Source organism: Uloborus diversus, chromosome 7 (assembly GCF_026930045.1).
Source record: "Uloborus diversus isolate 005 chromosome 7, Udiv.v.3.1, whole genome shotgun sequence".
NCBI classification, from domain to species: domain Eukaryota; kingdom Metazoa; phylum Arthropoda; class Arachnida; order Araneae; family Uloboridae; genus Uloborus; species Uloborus diversus.
The window spans coordinates 12,021,034-12,043,102 of NC_072737.1; the positions used below are offsets into that span (position 1 = coordinate 12,021,034).

The following is a 22,069-nucleotide window of genomic DNA, read 5'->3' on the forward strand; positions in this document are numbered from 1 at the left end:
CAGTAATGCTCTTGGAACTTCCTTGATAAATCAGGAAGATGCCTAGGTTTTATATTATACCTTCTTATGTTTACTCTAATTTTCCAGAGACACGACTGGCTTTTAACGGGAAGATTTGTGAATTTTTCAGGAAGCTTCCGGGATAATTTCAGGAAGGTTGCTGAGTTTTAGCGGAAAACGTTCCTGGATTTTTCAACGTATATTACTGGCAGAAATTGGACACATCAGCTGCCCATTATTTTATAGGAACGTTTCTGAATCGTTTTTACAGTGTGGGGCAACTTGCAAATACGTCATAATTTTTGGACGGGAGAGGAATATTTAGCATATTTAGAGCATGGATAGTTTTCTGTACAGTATATAATCTTTTTCCGCATAATAAACGTAAGATTTTGAATTGATATTTAAACAGAAAATATTTCATGTCAGAGATATTTTTGAAGACTAAAAGAAAAACCATTCCAAAACAATTTGTTTTCAGCGCAAAACACATATCAGTTCATTAACACGTTCTATAAATTAACATCCAAATTATTTAGTAATTTTGGTATAATGAATTGCTAATGACAAATGTTTGGTTGTTGCTTTAAACTTCATTATGTCAAAAGTTGTTGTATTATGTCTCATATTGAAAGAAGTTAGAGATAGCATCAAGTACATTTGGCTTTATGGTTAGTTTTTCTTAAAAAGACAGGCCGACTTATCCGACATTTTGGTTCCAAGATAGCTTTGGCTCCAACCTTGTTTCTACTATTTATAAATACGTTACAATATTCGCTGGTTGCTATGTCGTAAAACAATTGATGATAAGTTGAGTAAAATGTCATTTAAGGGGAATCTAGAAAGATAACTTAGTTCACAAATTCAACAAAAATGTATCGGGAAATTTTTAGTGCAATATACCTCATTTCCACACCGTATTTGTTTTTAATTTGTATTAATTAAATCTTCTTCATTTACAGAATAAAATAATCAAACAACAATCAGGCAACACATCTAAATCTTGGGCACTAGTTTTCTGAAACGAGGCTTTTGTACAAGCACCATTTTGGCCCCCGAAATTATGGAACCAAAATGTCGGATGAGTCAGCTCCCCTTATATAGTGGCCCTAGTTTTTCCGAGCTATTTACGAAATAAGACACGAAGTATTTCAAGAAAACAAACAAAGATGAAACATACCTCCGTATTATTGATGACCAAGAAGAAAGGTTTAATGACGACCACTTTTGTCAGCAGCATTTTCGAGACTTCAACGTTGACGAAGAACTGAAATTGATATTGAGGTGTCACTCAATACAACTTGGGGGAAAAAACGACGAATCTTTGGTTTTTGTTTTTCTTACGAAAAAACGACTACTCACATGATATTTTTTATTCCTTTCCTTATCAGCACAAACGACGACTCCACAATTGCCCACGGTGTCCAGCGAGAAAGACCTTGACCATTGGGAACTGTACACTCGGAGTTTTGCCTAGAAGCAATGAAAATTAAAAAGTAAATAAAAAGATTTCATTTGATGATGACGTAGTGCTGGAAACAAATTTTTTGGCACTTAGAAAATACAAAATATGGAAAATGAAGACCTGTATTCGTATTTTGTTACGTTTTTGATGCATCTGGAACGGATCTTTTACATTCTTAAACTTCAACGCATATTCGAATTCTAAATCTAGGTAAATATTTAACATTTTTTTAATTCCATTTAAATTAGGCTTATTTTATTGATGTAATTATAAGGTATCATTTCTGAAATTAGAAAGTCAGTTTCCCACCCCAGACGCAAAAAGACAGGGGTAATAATTTTGACGAGTGTATCTGTGTGTTTTTCTGGGATATCGTAGCTCATGAACAGATGAACCGATTTTGATAGCTATTTTTTTGTTCAAAAGGCGACTTGATCAAAAGTGTTCTTAGCTGGGTATTGTCTTTGTAGAAGTTCAATTACCGGAGATATTTATTAAAAACCAAATTAGCATTTTTCGCAATTTTGGCAGTGAAAATTGACCCGTACGTTAAAATATTGGCACCAATCAAAAGAGTGAATTTTTCTGCGTTTAATTTTTTTTTGGAACCTTCAAGTTATGAAGAGTAGGCGTTGTATAATCTTTTAAAATTAATTCTTAATACAATATTTAGCCTTTATACACGCAATTGGTAACGATTTCTTTATTGGAAGATAAAGAGAAAAAGCTCAATGATTTAAAATTTTTATTTAATGCCAGTTTCTATTTGTTAACAATGTGTTATATACAACATGCGAGATTTTTCTTAATATAAGCTCAGCCCTCTGGATCAAGTTTTTTTTTACATTTTGAATTTAATATTAATACCTGTTATTGATTTAGGGTTTGTATTGCTCTTCAATTTGATTTCTCTCGGCATTATTCGAAAAAAATGAGGCTAAATTCTCTGTTTACCGTTTGTAAGAATGCGTAACTTCGTCTGCAGGGGATGAGTTGGGAAGAATGGGTCAGCTCTCCATCAATGCTGAAATAAACTACGAAAATTATTTCCAGCCTGTCCAGAAGCAGCTTCAGACTCTTGCTTCAACATCTACCTGGCTAACCAAAAATATTTTTTTACCTTTTATCTAAGCATAAATTCAGCGCTGCCGCTGTCCCATACCTCCCAATTCTCCTTATCTTAACGGAGACTTCTTTTAAAAATAAGTAATATTCTTGATAATAGTAAACAAAGTTTACACTTGGAGCCGATTTGAACTGGGTAAAAAATTTGATGTTAGTTTTCATTTTTCGGACCTAGACACTAATGATCCGTATCCGTATCTGAGGACCTACATTTTTAGCGATCCGGCACATCACTATTACAACCTTGCCGGTGACCATCCCGAATATACTCGGGTTTTCAACATATTTTAACATTTTTTAATTGGTTTTCTAAACTTTCATGCTTTTTAGAGACGAATTGATGAAACACCAAACATCATAAAAAGCGGTAAACTGTCAAAGATTAGTAAGTTATCCCCAATAACTTGCGGTTTTGTTTTAAAACTGCACCTATTTTTATGAAGATTAAGCTTTTTTCACACAAAGATCGATTATTTTAATATTTTTTTCCTATAAAAGGCAATCTTAGTATGAACCGTAGAACATTCATCCAATCAAATTGATTCCCTTTGTAATTTACTCACCTTCTTTTTGCGGTGCTTTTTGAAACGGAAGAGTAAAGGATCTGCACTCGAAGCTGCTTCGTATACTGCATCAGACATGGAACCCTAGAAACAAAAGTTATGTTTTAATTGACTACCTTTTACGTATTTGAAAAGCAATCGAATCAAATTATCAAGTTTACTATTTACTACGGATTTTTAATGAGGTTACCTCAAAGATTGTGTGTTCATGTCCTCTGTGCCATGTGGTTTACAAAATTTACGTCGAAGGATCTTAACTGCATTTTCTACCATTGATCGCGACATTTTACAGAGAGTGAAACAAGAATTAGACTTTAGACTTGGAACTGTCTGACCACGGATTGTATGTAAAGGCAAACATCCGGTTTATTGGCGGAAATGGAAGCATGTATTAGTTTTTGGGGATGTCAGCTTTTGCAGATATATGTTAGGCAGAGTCTCAATCAAATGAGCGGAACACGCGGATTAAATTTTTACTTTTCCCCTTCATTCAGATAGACTCGTCTTAACTGGACGTTTGCCAATTCCATACAATCCGTGGTTGGACAGTATCTGCTTCATTCAGTTGCGCACTTATCATATCGCATAAGTCGCTCTTGCGAGGGGACTCCATGACCTTAGGGGTCCCAAAGGAGTTACAAAAGTGCACATGATGAATATTTTGTAAGGTTCTGTGAGAGACAAAGGCAGCCCCAAAAATGGCATTGTGCCGAGCCCTTAAATCTAAATCCGTCACTCGTAGAAGCAGCGCGAAAGGTTCACCTATCGAACATTTGACGCAAATAGTATTCTTTCTTCTGTAAAGTTAACGTTGTTGCTGCATTACTAATTTATTTAATTTATTTAATAGACCTTCCAAACCCCGGTATGAATTATGACATATTATGTACAGAGTGTCAATCATCATGTAAAAAATCCTCCAACAACATTTGAAACCTTAGCTTTAAAAATGCGTTACTTAATCGGGCTGATACTCAAAATGTTGGTCAACATGCATTTGCTTTTTAAAACAAAAAGACTGCCGCTCGCTTTGTCTAGTGGTCAGAGGAACATGACTACGATGGGGTGGTTCCCAGTTCAAATCCCGGCTAGGGCATGGATGTACTTTCTCTCTCCTGTTCATGTCTTTCCTTTGTCTGAATGTGTTGTTAAGCTGTAAATGGTTGCCTACCCTATAAACGGGTCCCTATGGTATGTGTACCGTGGAGGTCCGACTTCACACCAAATTACGGTACTGTTGGAAAAGTGAAGCAGCGCACCCCAAATCGCTAGTGTAGCTAGCACAAGACAACAACATCAAGCAAAAACACTTTTTTTCACAACAAGTTGCAGGGATTGTCTATCTCACCCTGAATTGCAGCGGCAACCCAGTCTTGTTGACGATCCAGTAAGGAGCGAAGAGGTGCAGGTCCAAACTTCTGTCTCTTGTCACATGGACATGTAGGGCCAAGTGGCGATTGCCACCTCCAGTGTCCGTCTCTGGGCTCATGGGAACTGGATGGAGCTCTTCTGTGTCGCCGCTCACAGACAGTTTGCCGTGCCACTGAAGTCCAACGTACTGACCAACCTAGAATTTAGAGTTCTTAAATTATTCTAAAATCGATAATTGTGCAACATTCATTTGGAGAATTGTCATTACCTAACGGTAATGGAATTTGTTCGGAATCAGAACGTCCAGGGCTTTAATCCAGAATTTGCTGTCGCTGCTTTGAGAAAATGATAGATTTAATGGAACTGAACTTTTATCAGTTCACTGTAACAAAATTTGTGTTACGTTACACCGTATTTACGGTGGCAGCATTCTGCACTTTGTGTAACCTTGTACCGACTTCTAGCTTCTTCTATAGCAATGGAGTAACTTAACTGATAAAATTGGTGTAACGTTATGAGCGATGCGTAACGTTGCACCAGTTTTATCAGTTACGTTACTACATTGCTATGGAAGCAGCTAGCTGCCACCGCTTTTACGGATTAAAGCTACACAATTTTTTTAGTGCTGGAGAATCTGATAAATTCAACGAGATTCAACTTGCACCACTTGAAAAGTCCCTAATATGGTGAGGTGGTTTAAGTAAACGGTTGCTTAATTTTATCAGTAATTATCTGACAGGAACTTTCATGAGAATCTTCTATTCAACTCGTAAACACGAGGTAATCCACTTAGAATTCTTTCAAGAAAGCAGTTTTGTACCCATACAAACATTTTCTGCCTCAGTTGAACCCGTAGAGGTTCTTCAGACATTAAATACAAGCTAATTTTGATCCTATAAAGTTTTACGTGCGAGTACTACTTTTTTAACCTTTGATTGGTTAAGAAAGGAAAACTAGAACTAGAAAGACTTAAATATTTAGACATATCTCCCAGCTACCTCTTTACACAGCCATCGCACTCCCATTGAAACACCTCTCATACCGTGGCATCACCTTTTAACCACCCTCGTCAAAGAAGGAAGTCGCTGGATCTTGTAGTAAATTTTCAACGCTTGTGTAAACCAAAACATAGTCAGACGTTCATTTGAGCAAAAATATGGTAATCGGAAGGAGCCAAGTCCTGACTGTGATGGTCGGACCGCATGCATCATTTACATCTGTATGCTCTTCTTCAAAGTTTTAATACTATTTCCACTCGTTGCTGTTACTCATGAAAGTTTTACCGTACACATAACTCATTTGTCGATGATGTCTGCTGCAAGAAATTCTTGTTTCTTGAGAGATTCTATGGTACGGGTATCTTTCTATACAGAATACTTAATTTAATCACAAAGTTTTCTTACTTCAAGAATTTATTTTGTTACTTAGAGCGTTGTACAAAACAAACAAATTTTTAGACGATTAGAAAATTGCTAATTGTTATTACGACAAAATGGCTTTAAATTTTATGCAGTTTGTATGCCTTTCGTCATGACAGGTTTGGTTAAACCATTATAGTTTTTTTTATAAGCGATCATTAAAATAAAATGAAAGGTATGCAAGTCAAAAACTAAAATGTATTTTGCTGCCTTAAAACTATTTGTAATTAAAGTTTTATTAGCTCGTTATTAAAGATTGCAATAACATAGCATAAGTTAGTTACATACGTAAAAAAATAAGCTCAATTACTTAAACTTCAGTTACACATTACAAAGAAACCTAATTTATCTGAACTGATTAATATTACGGGAAAATTTTAATCATGAACTGTTTACAGACACGCATAGAATACCTCTAATTGGATATCCTGTTGCTGATGGGGATCGAAATCGTAGAGGATGGCACTTTCACCTTCTTGAAGTTTCATCGTTTTTTCTTTGTTCTGTTCAAAAAAAGAAAAAAGTAATTTCATGTTAAGAAAAATGAAACTTGGAACTCATAAATCACTTATTCAATTTTAGGCATTTGAAATATTGCACTTTCTGACAAAATAAGGGTATTGAAGCATTCATTTGGGTCGGCTCGCAAAATCTTAAAACTACGAATGTAGTAAATGTAAGCGTAACGAATTTTAGAAAATACTGCACACATTTGAGGCAGTGAGAAGCTAAGGGATGTCAGCACACTTTTTAAAGTTTCTTATAAAACGTGTTTGAAATTCAGATTCTTGGTAGGCTTCCATTGAATTTTTTTAATAAATCATGCTATACAGCAGCATCCACCAGAGCTATTAGTACCATCTCTTGCCTCAAATCAGAAGAGACGTTCCCCTATCATTTGTACTGGTCAACTCCAAAATTTTAATTTTTTGCCCTTACATCCCTTTGCTGCTCACTGCCTCATTTAAGAAACAGTTTTATTCATGAGAGCTCAATTCATGTTTTACAGATTTTACAATTAACCCAAATTAAAGTTTTTTAACCACGGCAAGACTAATCTGGTAGCGACATAGACTAATAATAAGAATAGACCGAGCTATGGCAACCCTTTTGCTGCTCATAAACCAAACCATATGCCTAGTGGATATCCTAGCAACAGCGGGCGTTGATCGTAACAGACGATCAACGCCCGCGAGAAATAAAATAAATAGAATTGATGGAACACGGAAGAATGATCTTTTATGAAGTCCGATTTTTAAATTCGTTATTCTAAGTTGTAAATATTTTGTTAATATAGTGAGTTTTTCGTTTAGATAGTATTGTGCATTTTCTTTAGTCAATTTCAATAACTCTCTAAGCAATGAAAGATGCAAGCGCCCAAAAAGAATCGACAAACGGTAAGATTTTTACCTGCAATTTCAATTTAAGGTACCGATTAGTACATTTTTGCGTTAACACAAAACGTTTACGCCATTACGTTCTCGCCAACGCTGAATGTAGCAGCTCCAAATGAAATAAAAGTTACTGAAAACTGTGATCAAAAACTAATTACTTAATGTCAAAATAATGCATAACTAAAAGAAAAACAGTTCAATCTCTTCACCTGGAAAAAAAAATTATAATGAAAACACATTACGTCTTAAAATACATGTCGAGTGTCAAACTATAGATAATCCTGCCATCTAGCAACCATGCTGCCAAAGTGTTCGCCAAGCCTCCCACCAGTCACATGATGTATCCATGAACCAATTTTTTTCATCAGCAAGTCTGGGAAAGCTCGGTCTACTCTTATTATTAGTCTATGGGTAGCGAGTATAAAATGATGTCATTAGGTTTTCTGCAGCCTTCTAAATGACTGCAAGTCAGTTTTTGCTCCAACTGCAGTTTTAAAGCGTTTTTTCAATGCTGTGAGCAACAATGCATTAGACAGCGAGAATGTATTTTACCTTAAAATGGATGTCCAACGTTAACGGAAGAGAGTTGTGGAAAACGAGAGGAGGATCAAGATGAAGACAAAAATTCGGAACTAGCTTCGTCCCAACCGATGGCATCTTCAGGTCACGATTCTCTTCGCAAACCACCTGTTGAAAAGAAGATATATTTCAGCACAGTTATGGTGTTTGAAAAAATATTACGAAGAAATACGAAAACACAAAAACAATGTGGAAAACTCAAAAACTGTATTAATAAAGAAAGCACATGAAAGATGCGTGACGTGCAGATATTACTGATGCCAGATGGCACTGCGTTTCCATCATTGTAAATATACAGTCGAGTCCCGACTTACGCGAGGGATGCGTTCCAAGACCCTTCGCGTAAGTTGGAATTTCGCATTGTGGAAAAGGGAATGCGTAAAAACTTTTATAAACATATCCATACGATTAAAGACACTTGTAATCACCACCTCAAACTGTTAAAAACCATTTCTTAACTATACATTACTGTTTCTTAAACAAAAAATTGAATTTTTATTTATTGTATTTTTAAAAAATAACCGTTTTATTTAACATAAAAAACTGCTACGATGCACCAAATCAATGATCAATGGGAAAAGAAGACGTAAAATAATACATTATGTAGTAAGAAAAACAAATGCACTATAGTTGTTGAGAAACTTTCTCTTTTTCCTTCTATCTTCACAAACTTTAAATGAAACAGCGCTCTTAGGTGTCATATTTCATCAACTTTCCCGTATAGAATGAAAAAAATAAATGGAAAATGAGGAGTAGTTATTTGTATAAGCGATGTTCAGACTAGTACGGTGTGGGAACTTCGCCCTCAGCAATGCCAAAGGAATGAAGGTCCATTCACGAAAAAACCGTGATTCACTTCGGAAAATGTTCATGTTGCAGGTCAAGAATTCGCGTTAGGAATAGAATTCTTTACCGGGGAAAAATCGCGTTATAGCCTTTTCGCGAAAGTCGGATCACGTTGTAGCGGGAGTCGACTGTAGTGCGATTATACTGGTTTGTTTAAATGATGCATCAATGATGTTCAGTGTTTCTTTTCATATCTCGGGGCTGTCGTTTGTTGACCCTCAAGACTGCGAAAAAGATCGCCTCGAGATTCGAACGTATTGTGCGAGCAACAAACTCAATTCGATTCGAACGGGTATGACATTTTTATTCGTTTATTTGCACTTTATTCTCGGAATTTTAAACTTTGGCTTTGAATTGTGATACATTTGTGTATAAGGAACGATTTTGTATCATAATATGAAGTTTCAACTCCTAAAAAAAATTTCCTTGAGAAATAGTGACTTGCACGTGTTGCGGTATGACTGAACAGTCATGGTTACCGTCACAGTACTGTTTCAAGTAGAAAAAGGTTGAGGTAATTCATAATCATTCAGAAAACGCTCCTGCGTTCTTTCACTTCCAACAGGCAATCTACCAGTGATATGACCTTGAAACAGAATGAAGGAAACAGCGAAAAAGTCAAAGAAAAAGCAAACTACCTTCATTTTGTAGGAAGAACGGAGGTAGAACGTTTTCAATTAATATCTCTGCTAGTTATAGTCTCATAATTATTCAATCTACCCAAGCATGTAACCAAAAAAATTTTGAATCTATCTATCCCTGGGTCGATGGTCAGTTCCCTGTCGTTCCCCAAGATTAGCGGTGGCATAAATTGATCGATGCGAACATAGATTCATACACTCGCTTTTTAATAAGTAAGATAGACCTTAAACTGAAAGACGGATTGACTTGAAACAAACTTTGTTGTAAAAAACTCTTGATGAAGAACATATACATAAAATATTTGATGATTCAGCTATTTTAAATGTATTTTTTGAATAATTCATTAATGTTTAACATTACCGCCTACGGGAGAATATCAAAAACATTTATCTGAAAAACCAACATCAAATTATTCTTAGTACCGAAAAATAGGAAAAAAGTTCGAAATACAATCTTTGTAGATGTTGGCTTAGTCAGAGATAAATTTGATTGAACCAAAATGAAATAAATTCAAACCGCACAGATGTTTTTTTCTGTGAAATAATGGTTGTTAAAACGATTTGTTTTTATTTTCATTCTAAAGTTGTATATTATTTATTTGTTTTTAGCAATCGAAAATGAAAGTCATTTTGACATGTTTTATTTTTTCACTGAAAAAAGGATTGCAAACGATTTATTATTGTGAAAATTATTCTTTTAAGAGGGCATTCTATTGAGCAATCACGACTGCTTATTGTTCTTACTTGGCCGTCTTTGGTGTCCGGTTCCTTTTTCAGCTTGGACCAGGGGCCTCTGCAGCACCACCGCCCGCCAGCCTCTGCAGGCGCGGCTCCTCTGGTCCTGAGCTCTGTCCCCCAGGTCCCGCTTCTCCTGGTAGTGGCGTCATGTCCTACACACACGCACGCTCGCACACTCACACAAGGCCTTCACACACACACACATGGCTTCACACACATACACGCCTATGAGTGTATACACAGGTCTACGCACAAACAGAACTATACACACATGACCGCCCAGGAGGAGGGGCAGGTTCGGGGGGGGGGGGCAGGAGCCGTTTCTAGAAACAATAACTCTAATGGGTAGTCGCAACTCGTGATTGCGAAACACATAATATGATTTCGAAATTTCAGAATTCATATTAAGTTTTTTTTTTTTTAATTTATTATTTTCTGTATTTGTTCTAATTTTTGGCAACAAGAAATTTAAATTTGAAAACTTTTTTTTTTTTTTTTTTTTTTGTGGTGAAAATAAGTTTGAAAACGATTTTTTAAATGTAAAATGTATTTTTTACGTGCATTTTGATGCATTCCATCAGGTTCTTTTTTAATGTGAAAGGCATATTTTATTTTTAGAAATCAGCATTAATCATAAAAAAAAATTATTTGACATAATTTGCGGTCTTAATTAGGGAAGGGGAGACTCAAGGAAGTCTGTATACGGGAAAATTGGCTTCTTTAGTTCTGAACGGAACTTCTTGTTTCACGGCTAAATTACAACATCTTTCTTACTTCCAATTTCATTCTTGTTTATCTCTTGCTTAACATTAAGTCAAGATAATCAATGCAAATCAGATATTTTAAAAAAATCGTTTCCTGTTTAGTAGTCAATGAAACGTCTTAATAGTGCGCAGTCATGACCCTAAATAAACAATCTCATCGAAAAACAAATAACAGCTTGAAACCACAAAGATGTTTTTTGGCCAAGCTGATCATATCAAGTAGTAACATTGCAAAAGCACGAAGGTAACTTCCAATTTCAAGATAGAATCCTGTACTTTTTATTCATGCTTTTTTTTTTAATGATCTTAAATAACACTTCATCTCTTACCTTCATGCAGAACAAACTATCCGATTCTTTTTCTGCGTAGCATTCGAGAAACTTGCTGCTTTTCTGAGACGCTGTCATGTCTTTCCACCAGATACCTTCACTGCTAAGACCATACCTGAAAAAAAAAAAAAAAAAAAATGGATTTAAAACCAACACAACTAAAGCTCCATTTTGACAACAGTCAAATGTTTTAAGAATGAGTTCAGTTGATGTTAGTGGTTAAATACGGATGTAAAAAAAATACAAAGCAGAAATAAAAGAAAACATCACAAAATTTTGAATTTAATGTATCATTAAAATGATTGAGAATAATGTCTTGAACTCCCGCAAAGCAGCAATTCCTTTGAAGTTTTGTTTTTTTAATGAGTTTTCAAGATCTCGTTTGTCAATTCTCTCTTATTTACATAATATATTACATTGTAATAAAGGGCGTGTTTTTTTTAAGCCTTTTTGGGGCTGTTTCGGAATTTAAAGTATTACCATAGGAGGCTAAAATAATAATCGATACTAAAAGGAAACTTTTGAGACGCGAGGTGCTTCGAAAAGTCATTATTTTCACTCAGTTGGTTCGAAAAACAAATATAGCAATCAAGACCATGTGTAAATAATACAGTACAAAAGTTTCAACGAATAACCGAAAAAAATAATAAAATACAATAAAAAATAATAAAATACAATTTAAAATAATATTGTAAGCATATACCAACATCCCGATTACGATATCCAATTACAGCAGTTCCACTAGCACTGGAGATTTTCAGCCTGGAATATCTAAAACCGATTTTTACTGAGATAGCAGATAGAAATATTGACAATGATTTAATTTGGAGCATTTTGAGAATCTTATCTAACATCGCCAAACTGGCCAAGGGATCAGTTAAAATGTGCTGTCTACTAGGTTGTCCAATGTCCATCTGACTTAGTCAACAAAAAAGAACTTTTTGTCTGCATTCTGGACTTAAATAGTCAATCACTATGGCTTTCATATATGTAAGAAGCACCACTCAACTCTTTCTGGTCGGATTCCAGAGGCATGGGTCGAATGAATAACTTGCAATGGTAAGCAACAATCAGTGGTAAGTCATAAGAGCCATCTGCCGCAAGGGTGGTCAGCCGAACGAATTTATCTTGAAACGGGTTCTTCGAATAGTCCTCCGGTACGGCGCCAGCCATTTCCAGCGCGACTTTCTCACAGAGCACTTGGACCGGCCGTCCCAAGTGGTTCTGAATCTGAAATTAAAATAAAATTATGAAGCTACAGTGCACAGTATCGTACAAATTTACAGTTAGTGGTATGGGTACTATTATATGGTGTACTATATAGTTGGACCCAAAACCAATAACTGCTTTGAAAAACCACCTATAAATGAGTAGTAGCAACATTCTCATTTCATTTCAGTATGGTTCTGTGTGTGATTGTGCAGGCAACATTATAATCTAGTTGTAAGGACTGTCGACTGTGAAGTGGACAACCACTAGCAGCTTATATGAAAATGAGCAATTGACTTTTTACTCGACTGCGCGTGTGCGACGCAAAGGACGTTAGGGTAAGGCGGGGCTTGTGGAGCATAGAGGCACGTTGAGCAATCGATATATCTCGAAAACTATTCACCTTACGAGTAGGCATCAAATGGCGAAAAGAAAGTGTTATGGGAAAGGAACTCTTTGCGCTATATTTAATTGCAGCTCGACAAAAAGGTGAAATATACGTGCCCATTATTTATTTTGTGACAAAAAATTAAAAACCTCATTTGCCGCAAGTTTTCGTCCGTATTTGCCCAATGTTATCCGTTTTCTGTCAGGCAAGTTTTATTCTTTCATAAATTTACTTTACTTTTGTATGTATAGAGATTTTGGGTATAATATGTACTGTTTTTCCGTAATCTCACTTTTATTTTAAGACTTTTGTTTGGAGTAAGTTGAGCAAGTATTGCTCAACTGACCTCCGTGACTTAAACATAAGTAGTAATATATTTTTTGCTTTTGTTAGGATGCGGACTTATAAAAGTAAAACTGCACGATGTTCTCACACTACTGACGACTTTAATAATGCTGCAAAGGCTGTCAACAATGAGGGAAAAAGTGAATGCTGCCAAAAAATAATTCGGTATCAAACGGTTGACTTTGACAAGATTTTTGAAGAAACTAAAAGGTGGTGATTCATCCATGGGTTATTCAAAATCGAGACAAGTTTTTTCTTCCCAACAAGAGTGCTCTACAAAAAAAAATAAATAAATAAATAAATAAATAAATAAATAAAAAAAAAATAACGGCAGCAAATGGCATCAATCTATTATGGATATTCCTCAAAAGACGTTCGTCGCCTTGCCTACGAGTGTGCTGTTAAATCTAGCATTAAAATTCCATTCGCATGGACTTCAAATAAGATGGCAGGAAAGATTGGCTTACAAAGTTTTTAAAACAAAATCCGGAACCATCCCACCAAAAACCAGAACCATTTTAGTTAATTCGAAAAAAGAAATACATTAAGTTTTGCTAATTTGTCATTAAAAGACTATAAATAAAGAATAAAAAGACATTTTGTCGGATGTCTTTTCATCCATAAGCTCATTATTTTTTGCATTGAAAAAGGCGTTCCCTGTAACGCCGAAACACGTGTCTGCTGTAATTTACAAATTTGTGCTTCTTCTAACGTTGTTTTGTCTTACTTTACTGTTCGGCACAAAGGTATTTATTTATCTTATTAATAAAGAGTTGATTTTTAAACAGAAGTATTACTTCATCTCTAGTTATCATTTATTCTATGGTTTGACTAGACATTATAAGTGCTCAACTTGCCCCATACCCTTACGTTTAGCAAGTTTACCTTTTTGCGTTCTGACAGCTGTAGCTCTTAAACGTGTGCAATTAGCAACAAATTACTATGAACACTTTTGAAAATGGAGACATTACTAATCCATCAGGTTGCATAACAATCGATTGACACTTATCGTTGAGGAGCTATATCCGCTCAAGTGAAAAATTGCTCAACTAGCCCCGCCCTACCCTAATGAGTCTATGTATATTTTTTCCTATGTGGCGTTGTAGAGGCTAAACGCATTGGCCATTTTTGATGGTTCTTACGTCAATCGATTTGTCTTAACATTGGGAGAGTCAAAACACATTACAGTAATCAAAATTTATCATGTCAAGTACCAGTCACCATATTGTAAGTTCGGGATCGTGTCGCACGCTACCTGCGTGCACCACAGCGTGCGACAAATGCAGGTAGCGTTTTCACTGCCTGAATTTTTTGTTTACTAAGTCCACTAATTCGATTTTCATCTCTAACATGTTGCATCTGTTTTTGCCGTGATTCCGGGGACTGAGTTTCGTGACGTGTACTCTCTTAACGGGCTTTATTTTTTCGAGAAAGATTTGGCTGACGACATTTCCGAGCTCGCGTCATCATGAATTATACAGGCTGTTTATATAACTGTTGTTGACTTGGGTTCTCGCATTTATGCTGAAGGTCAAGCATATGTGGCTTTAAGCGGAGTTAGGTCCCTAGAGGGACTTATAATCAGTAATTTAGACCACTGAAAGTAACTTAATAATCCTCACGGTATAAACTCTCTCAATAAAATGACAAGATTGCGAAATTTACCGTCTTATGATCATAATAACTAAGTCAATGAAAATTAACTGAAATTGTAAGTTAAATAAAAACAAAAAACCCGACTGCGTAAAAACCTGAAAACCAAAAAATATCTAAGCCCAGTAGTTTAGAATGTTATTAAGGACTACTGAATAACTACACCAGTAGTTTAGAATGTTATTAAGAGCTACTGAATAATTACACCATTGAAAAAGTTTTATAACCCATACACACCATAAGACAAATCATAAATTCAAAAGCTGAATAGAAGGATCAACCGTTGGGGCCTATTCAAATTTTATGGAGTTCCTTGATTAGTGAAAAAATATTGGTGAATCAATCTCTGAGAAATTAATAATGTTATTTGCAAAATAAACACACACACACACACACACAAAACCTTCACATGTGTCCCCTTTCCGCTACTTTTTAAAAAAATGTTTTAACACGGAATGCAAAGCCACTGGTAATGACATAATCCAATCCATCCTTTGAAAATTATTGCTATGCATTATGTATTGCGTTGTCGTTGCATTAACTTTCGTATTGGTATAATTCTGTTTCATGAATATGGAGCTGCTTTATTTATGTACATTACGAAACATCTTAATTTTACTCACCTTGAGAGGGGATCGCACGGTAACAGTCCTTTGCCCATGAAAGATTTCTGTATCAGCGATGACAAAGTACCTCGTTTTATTCTAAGAAACAGAAATAAGCTTCTATGTTGAGTAAGAAAACTCACAATTTCATCATAATTACTAGTCTATTTTTGAAGTATTGAACTGGTTTTTTAAGTAGTCCAAACTTTACGCTTTTACTAATATGCATATCATACAATACTAATAAAAGAAATGACGTACGGTGAAACCCTGATTTTACGTTTATCAAGGGACTGGGTTGAAAAACGTAAAATATGGGAAAAAGTTAGGTACGGAAAATACATAGAAAGCAAAAATCAAGATGAAAAAAACTAAAAGTGTTAAAGAAGATTCTTTTTAAAGGTAATGTGTCAATATTTTACGAAAAATGCATTATTATACGTATCATTTTAGATCATTTTAACAAATTTCGTTGCGAATCCGGGAGTTTAAGTAGAAAATAGTTCGTAACAGTGGATTTTTTTAGTCATTAAGTTTAATGTAAATGCTTTCAGGATTAAAATACTTTGTAAGTTTTTTTTTCCCTGGTCTTTATGAAAAAGAAAATAGTTTTTGAATATTTGAGAGCTCTTTAATGCAATAGTGATAGAAGGGACGGATGTACTATCGGTTTTTCTTTCCCATCTTCATTAGCGGACGAAACGTCCATAAAATCGGCTACAGATGTGAAGCAACAGCATTTCTGATTTCATAAACTCAACAGCTTGGCTTAGCTTTAAAAACTACAAATGTAACATATACATTATTTTAAAGAATTTTTTTTTTTCTTTTTTTTTACTTCACACGGAAAACGTAAAATACGGGAAATTCATAAATAACAAACTTTCCATCCAGGTTAAATTAATATTAATAGTGCACGGAAAAACTAGGACCTGATGAAAAAACGTGAAACGCGGGAAAAACGTAGATTCGGGGGAAGGCAGTTTAGGTTTTCACTGTATTAAAGAAAATGCTTTGACACAAATTTTTGAAGTGTTTTTACATCAATTAACTTTCCAAACAATTTTAGAATGATTTTAAGTTAAAGTTATTGACATATTTTCGCAGCATATATCATTACACCATGCGTAAAAAGACACCCACAGACATGCATAATACTATTACTACTGTCCAGCTCTCAGAAGTTGAGCCATGGCATTGAGCAAGTTCATTCTTTCGAGGGAGAGCAATCAATAAGAGGAGGAATAGGGAAGTATCAACCTATCAAATATTCCAATTTTAACTATTGCACATTGTTGACAGGCTTACAAAACACAAAAATTCACCATGGCCGGATTTTTAAAACCAACGATTGATTTTTTATGAATTTTTTAAAGAGCGATGCGCAAAAAAGAGGTGTGGCCTAAAACGTCAGCAGCTGACGTCATTTCCCTGTTCCGATCAGAGCTCCATTTCCATGCCGTGTTGCGCCTACCAGGAGGTGAATAGCACTGTCTTTTTCAGCCCTTTTAAAGCCTTTAACCAGCATTTTTTCCATCATGGAGCTAGGATTCACGAAAGGTCAATCCAATAACCTTCCTCAAGTAAAGTCATTCATGGTGTTTGACTTTTTTCGAAAGGACGAGAGATTTAATGTACTAGAAGTACGGGGAGTGAAACAACAAAGTTTCACCATTGTTATTCTTTAAAATTGTACGTACATATCCGTCTATGTTTGCAGTTCATATTATTCGCATTAGTTTCCCTTATCAAGATTGATCATTTCCATTTGTGTGTCGATGGTTTTTTTATCTGAATATATAAATTACAATGTAAGAGCGCTATTCCAGTTCTTACTTGGCGGCTTTTAATGAGGCGCGCATTTTGTAACAACCCTACTGCAAGTGATTCCAGTACTAAGTTTTAGAGCAGTTTTTGCATGAAAATTTTTCGCTTTGTTGGCAATAAAAGTTGATCTGCTTTTAAATCCATGTAATAAATGTCTGCTTTTAAATCCATTTAATGTTTTAAATCCATTAATACATGTTAATTATCCTTGAGTTTTTGTGCAACTTAGCAAAAAAAGGAAAAATATATTTTTTTGCTCTTTTGATAAAAATAATAAATTTGAAAATGGTGTTCATTTCATAAAATAAGTACCTTTTTGCATGTGAGAAAGGTCTTGTATATATAGAAACGCTTCTGGTGATAAACTGAAAATGTATTTTTAAATTATCAATTTGTAATAGTTAAAATTTGAAGATAGTTTGAATGTTAAAAAGAAAGTATTAATAGTTTTTGCATTGTTATTAAAATGGTAATAGTAATGCATCTATTACTTTCTATTTAAGTTTATTGTGCAGGGTTTAAATTTCTTTGTTTACTTGCATTTTTTAAAAAATATCTCATATGCTTATTAAACATTTATTATGAACAGTTGTGAACATATATTTCAAACTGTATTTCTCACTTGACATAGTTTTTAATTAAAATGCAGTGCAAATTTTCATTTTCAAATTTTAATTAATAAACACACTTGAAAACACTTCTTTCGAAGATCCTGCTGGGACGGAACAATAACAAATCGCTCGTGAGGAGTTTTTTTAGATGTAGATACGCATCCAGGAACGAAACAATACTTGTAATTGATTCTACTAGCCATGACAAAGATAATCAAATTAAAAACAATCGCAGAATGCATTAAACCCTACAGACAGCAAAGGATTTTCACTAGCCTTTTATGCGCGCTGCTGTTAGAAGGCTCTTGTTTTCCCGCGCCTTCCCCCAAAGATCGCCAAGCACTTCTTTGTCCTAGCCAACCCCGCCGCCTCGCAGCGCGGCAGTGACGTCAGTCAAAGGACTTACAAGCAAATGACGTCACTCGCGCGTGAACTTTAAAAAATTATTTAAAAAAAAAGTATTAGTCGTATCGTAAAATTTTTTTCGCAGATGATGTTCATGTATGTTACTCTATCATATAAAAATAAAATTAGAAAATCGAATACTTCCCTATTGTTAGGCGCAGAGTTGGGTTACTATTGCAACCCTTTCCGTTGGCGAGAAAATCCTGAACCGCTCGCTACTTCTTACCTGAATTATATTGTTCGCCAAATGAGCAGTAACACTGCAAATTAAATCCGCAAGTTCTTAAACCGTTTTTCCTCACCCCTATTTCAACAAATGGAATCGTTTAATCGGTCGGGCAGCGGAGCTCAACTTGCCAGAGGTGGACAGTACATCCAAATAAAGTACATATTTTTTTTATATACATTTTACAAACCCATTTTGATATAAAGTAAGGAAATGTACCTTAACAGGTTGAAGGGCGTACATGACTGTAGTTCTCCTGTTTGGAAGAAGGCACGCGAGCTTGTCAAAGCCTTCCATCTGAAACATGAAAAGGAAATCTGCTTACTAAAAACCTCGTTAAACATAGCGATTTTTCATAAGTATATAACATGGAATTTAGCATAGTATCGGTCTTTTAATTAATTCCATAAGAAAAAAAAAGTCATTATTCAGTAAACATGTTTATAGTGTTTTCAAGAGCGCTATTTTATCAAGTTACCTTTAAGTTAGAACGTAAATAACTGCCTCAATCCACGTATAATTTTGTTTTGTTAAGTAGGTGATGTTCGACTCGTCCTACAAACTATAACCGCATTCCACAAAGGTTCAACTACTGTACAACACGTAGTTCAACTGATTGGAAGGAGCTCTGGAAACAACTCCAACTTTTGACCCAAGCCAGGAGCTTAGCATCCCCTGATTAAACACCCCCCACCGAAATTTATTTGAAATGGGAACTTGGAGGAGTTCGCGACTAGAACAGATTTAACACGCACTAGTCACCATCAGCGTACACGGAGGATTTTCAGTCGATAGGTATCGAACATACTACTGTCTAATTGCGAATCCAACGCGTTGCCAATAATGCATCGCGTTTTACGAAGTTAAGTCAATCAATCATATTTAGGTGATTTGGAAGAACATGACTCGCACATGTTCGGGTACGCGATCTAAACTTGATTAGATATGAAACTGTAGTTGTTGGTGGTTTGCGGAGCTTATTTGCTTGCAAGTTGTTTTAGTCTTTGGGGATGGAGCGTAAAAATATTCTTAAGTTCAAAGTATTTATTCAGTTCATGAAATGCTCATTGAATGCGCACTTTCCAAAGATAAAGAAATATTAGTAATCCAATTGGTTCCAAAGATAGACTTTCTAAAAACATGTACAATCAATTTGTTTTAAAAGAAAATGGCATTACCGCTATGTGGGAAATAAATATGAAGACAACTCCATTTTCACAAGTATTTCTTTTACAATTAAAAAAAACTCAAAAAAGAAAAAAAAAAAAGATGACAGATGATTGATTTTTACCAAAACATTTCACACATAAACCTAAACATTTTTTACCAAAAATTCTCTTTTTGACAAATGAACCAGTTACTTCGCATTTGTAGACCTCCTACAGAGGAAAATGTAAGATTGCTCAACTTTAAGAAAACAACATTTTCTTTACAGTGTCATCTTCAAACAATGATGACTATCGTGCCATTGTTTGGAAACATGCGGAATTTTCAGAATGTCTTCTACATTTCACTTACAAGGAGAGGTTACGGTCTCGGAAATTCAGATCGGGATGAGATTTGGCAGATTAGTAGTATCCCTTAAGGGTACTCTCAGGATAAAGTAATAAAGCGCACTAGCCATAAAATTCCGAGAAAACAGTCTTTAAAGATTTACGCGCAACTTATTAACCAGTAGAGATTGTTCGTAAACAAGCGCCCGGCGGTCATGTGGGCAGCGCGCTGGGGTTCCATGCGGTCGATCCGGGTTCAAATCCACTGCGAGTGTTTTTTTTTTTTTTTGTTCATTTATAAAGTAACTGTTACAGCTTTGTACAATTTGAATTGAAGATAATGCGAAATTTTTAAACACGTAAAGCACTTTAATAGAGAAAAGGGAGATAAATTAAATCGATACAAGTTAAAATTTGAATTACAACGGCTACAAAATTACCGTGGAGCTTAATTTATAGATGATTTTTAACAATATAGTTGTTATTTATATACATACACCAAAATGATATTTATCATAAAAACATGGAAAACAAAAACTGTTTTGATATCTCGCACAATTTATAAAGGAAGATTGCTTACAGGATCAACTTTTTTGTGAAAGAGTCGTTGGAAAACATACTTCATTTACATCCAGGAAAATTTCTCTTTTGTCAGAATGTTTAGAAGTATACCAGGTATATCGAATCATTTTATCAAAAATTGGCGATGACAGTTGATGGACAATTGATTGTATTTTTATGCAGTCTTCACGGGTATTTATTTCTCTATTATTTTCAACGAGAAACGCGCAATTTTGTATATTTTTTATTAAATTCTTTACCTGTCTATAAAAATAGACGTCGCAAGGTTGAACAAGTGGAGTACATTTTGGTGGAATCCCTTTAACTGACCAAGTTGGAGATTTTTCATCATCCTGGAAAATTTAATCATATAGTTCAGGTTTTGTTTGTCCTCCCGAAGATCGATAATCAATAGAAATTCTTCTTTTCCCACATAAAACTTCAAGCAAACGGTTTAAAAATTCGATGTATAGTCTTGTCGTTACCTTTCCTGATTTCGAAGATGTTATTATGACATTTTTATATTTTTGTGAGTATTTATCAATTGTTTTTTGAATTCGGGGGCCAAAAATACCAGTTGCTTTTTGTAAACAAACAAATACAAAGGGCAGAACTTTTCCAGACAGGGTAAAAGAATATTGAGCGGTATATGAATGCATTACTCTAGTCATGTCGTGTCTTTTGACGAAAATAGTTTTACAACCCTTTCGAGCCAAAGTCCTGTTGTACGCCGACTGACACTGACATCCTGGAAAAAGGAAATGGGAATAAAAATATTTTGTCAAAAGCAGGCGCGGATCCAGAGAGAGGGTTGTGGGGGGGGGGGGGGGGGGGGTCATGACCCATCTTTTAAATGACCAAATATAGAATAAAATTGCATTTTTGGGACATATTTCGAAAAAAAAAAATTGCCCATTTCGCACAAAAATTGCCCTTTTACCCCTCCCTTTCCGAAAATGACCTCCTCCTAAACCAGAAGCTGGATCCGCCCTTGGTCTGAAGATCGTAAAATAAGTTTTTAATTACTTACCTGTTTGGTCAGCATTGATAACATAATCGTTTTTGAAATTCGGTATCAACTTTAACGTCTGGATTACAAAAGTGTCTGCAGAAGCCAAAGTTTCTTCGATTGTCGCAGTTTCTCTTTTTGAAACAAATTTTGTGACTTTTCGCTGACGAATGGCATGCTTCCTTTTGAATATTTTTACCCAACTGTCAGATGTTTTAAATTCAAAATCTGTAAACCGCTTCTAGAAAACGATCATATGTCGAAGAATTGATTACATCGTATTGATCTAATAGATTTCCTCCATTTTTTATTTCTTTCTCCCATTGCGATAAATATTCATTTTTTTAAACCTTTCTTTTGTAAAGTTTGTAGATTCCATGAGGGGTGAGCCGTTGCTATGCTCACAACTTTAATTTTGTAATCCAAAGGAAGATGCTCTACCTCTCTTCTTTTTTTCTCTTCTGGTTCGTATTCGGCTGATGAGCTTTGAATTTCGACTTGCTC

The 22,069-nt window shown here is 35.1% G+C and overlaps 1 protein-coding gene across 1 annotated transcript in view; it reads right to left on the reverse strand.

The window, feature by feature from the left end:
• Positions 1-21,227, reverse strand: part of LOC129226247 (intermembrane lipid transfer protein VPS13C-like) — an 86,793-nt gene extending 65,566 nt beyond the window's left edge. The window contains exons 1-10 of the mRNA XM_054860848.1: positions 21,171-21,227; positions 18,722-18,799; positions 15,452-15,532; positions 12,243-12,463; positions 11,234-11,348; positions 7,889-8,023; positions 4,502-4,720; positions 3,154-3,237; positions 1,363-1,473; positions 1,181-1,267 (exon numbers count right to left, since the gene is read on the reverse strand). Of these exons, the coding sequence (XP_054716823.1) occupies positions 1,181-1,267; positions 1,363-1,473; positions 3,154-3,237; positions 4,502-4,720; positions 7,889-8,023; positions 11,234-11,348; positions 12,243-12,463; positions 15,452-15,532; positions 18,722-18,799; positions 21,171-21,227 (1,188 nt within the window). The remainder of the gene's footprint in view (positions 1-1,180; positions 1,268-1,362; positions 1,474-3,153; positions 3,238-4,501; positions 4,721-7,888; positions 8,024-11,233; positions 11,349-12,242; positions 12,464-15,451; positions 15,533-18,721; positions 18,800-21,170) is intronic.
• Positions 21,228-22,069: the final 842 nt, after the last annotated feature.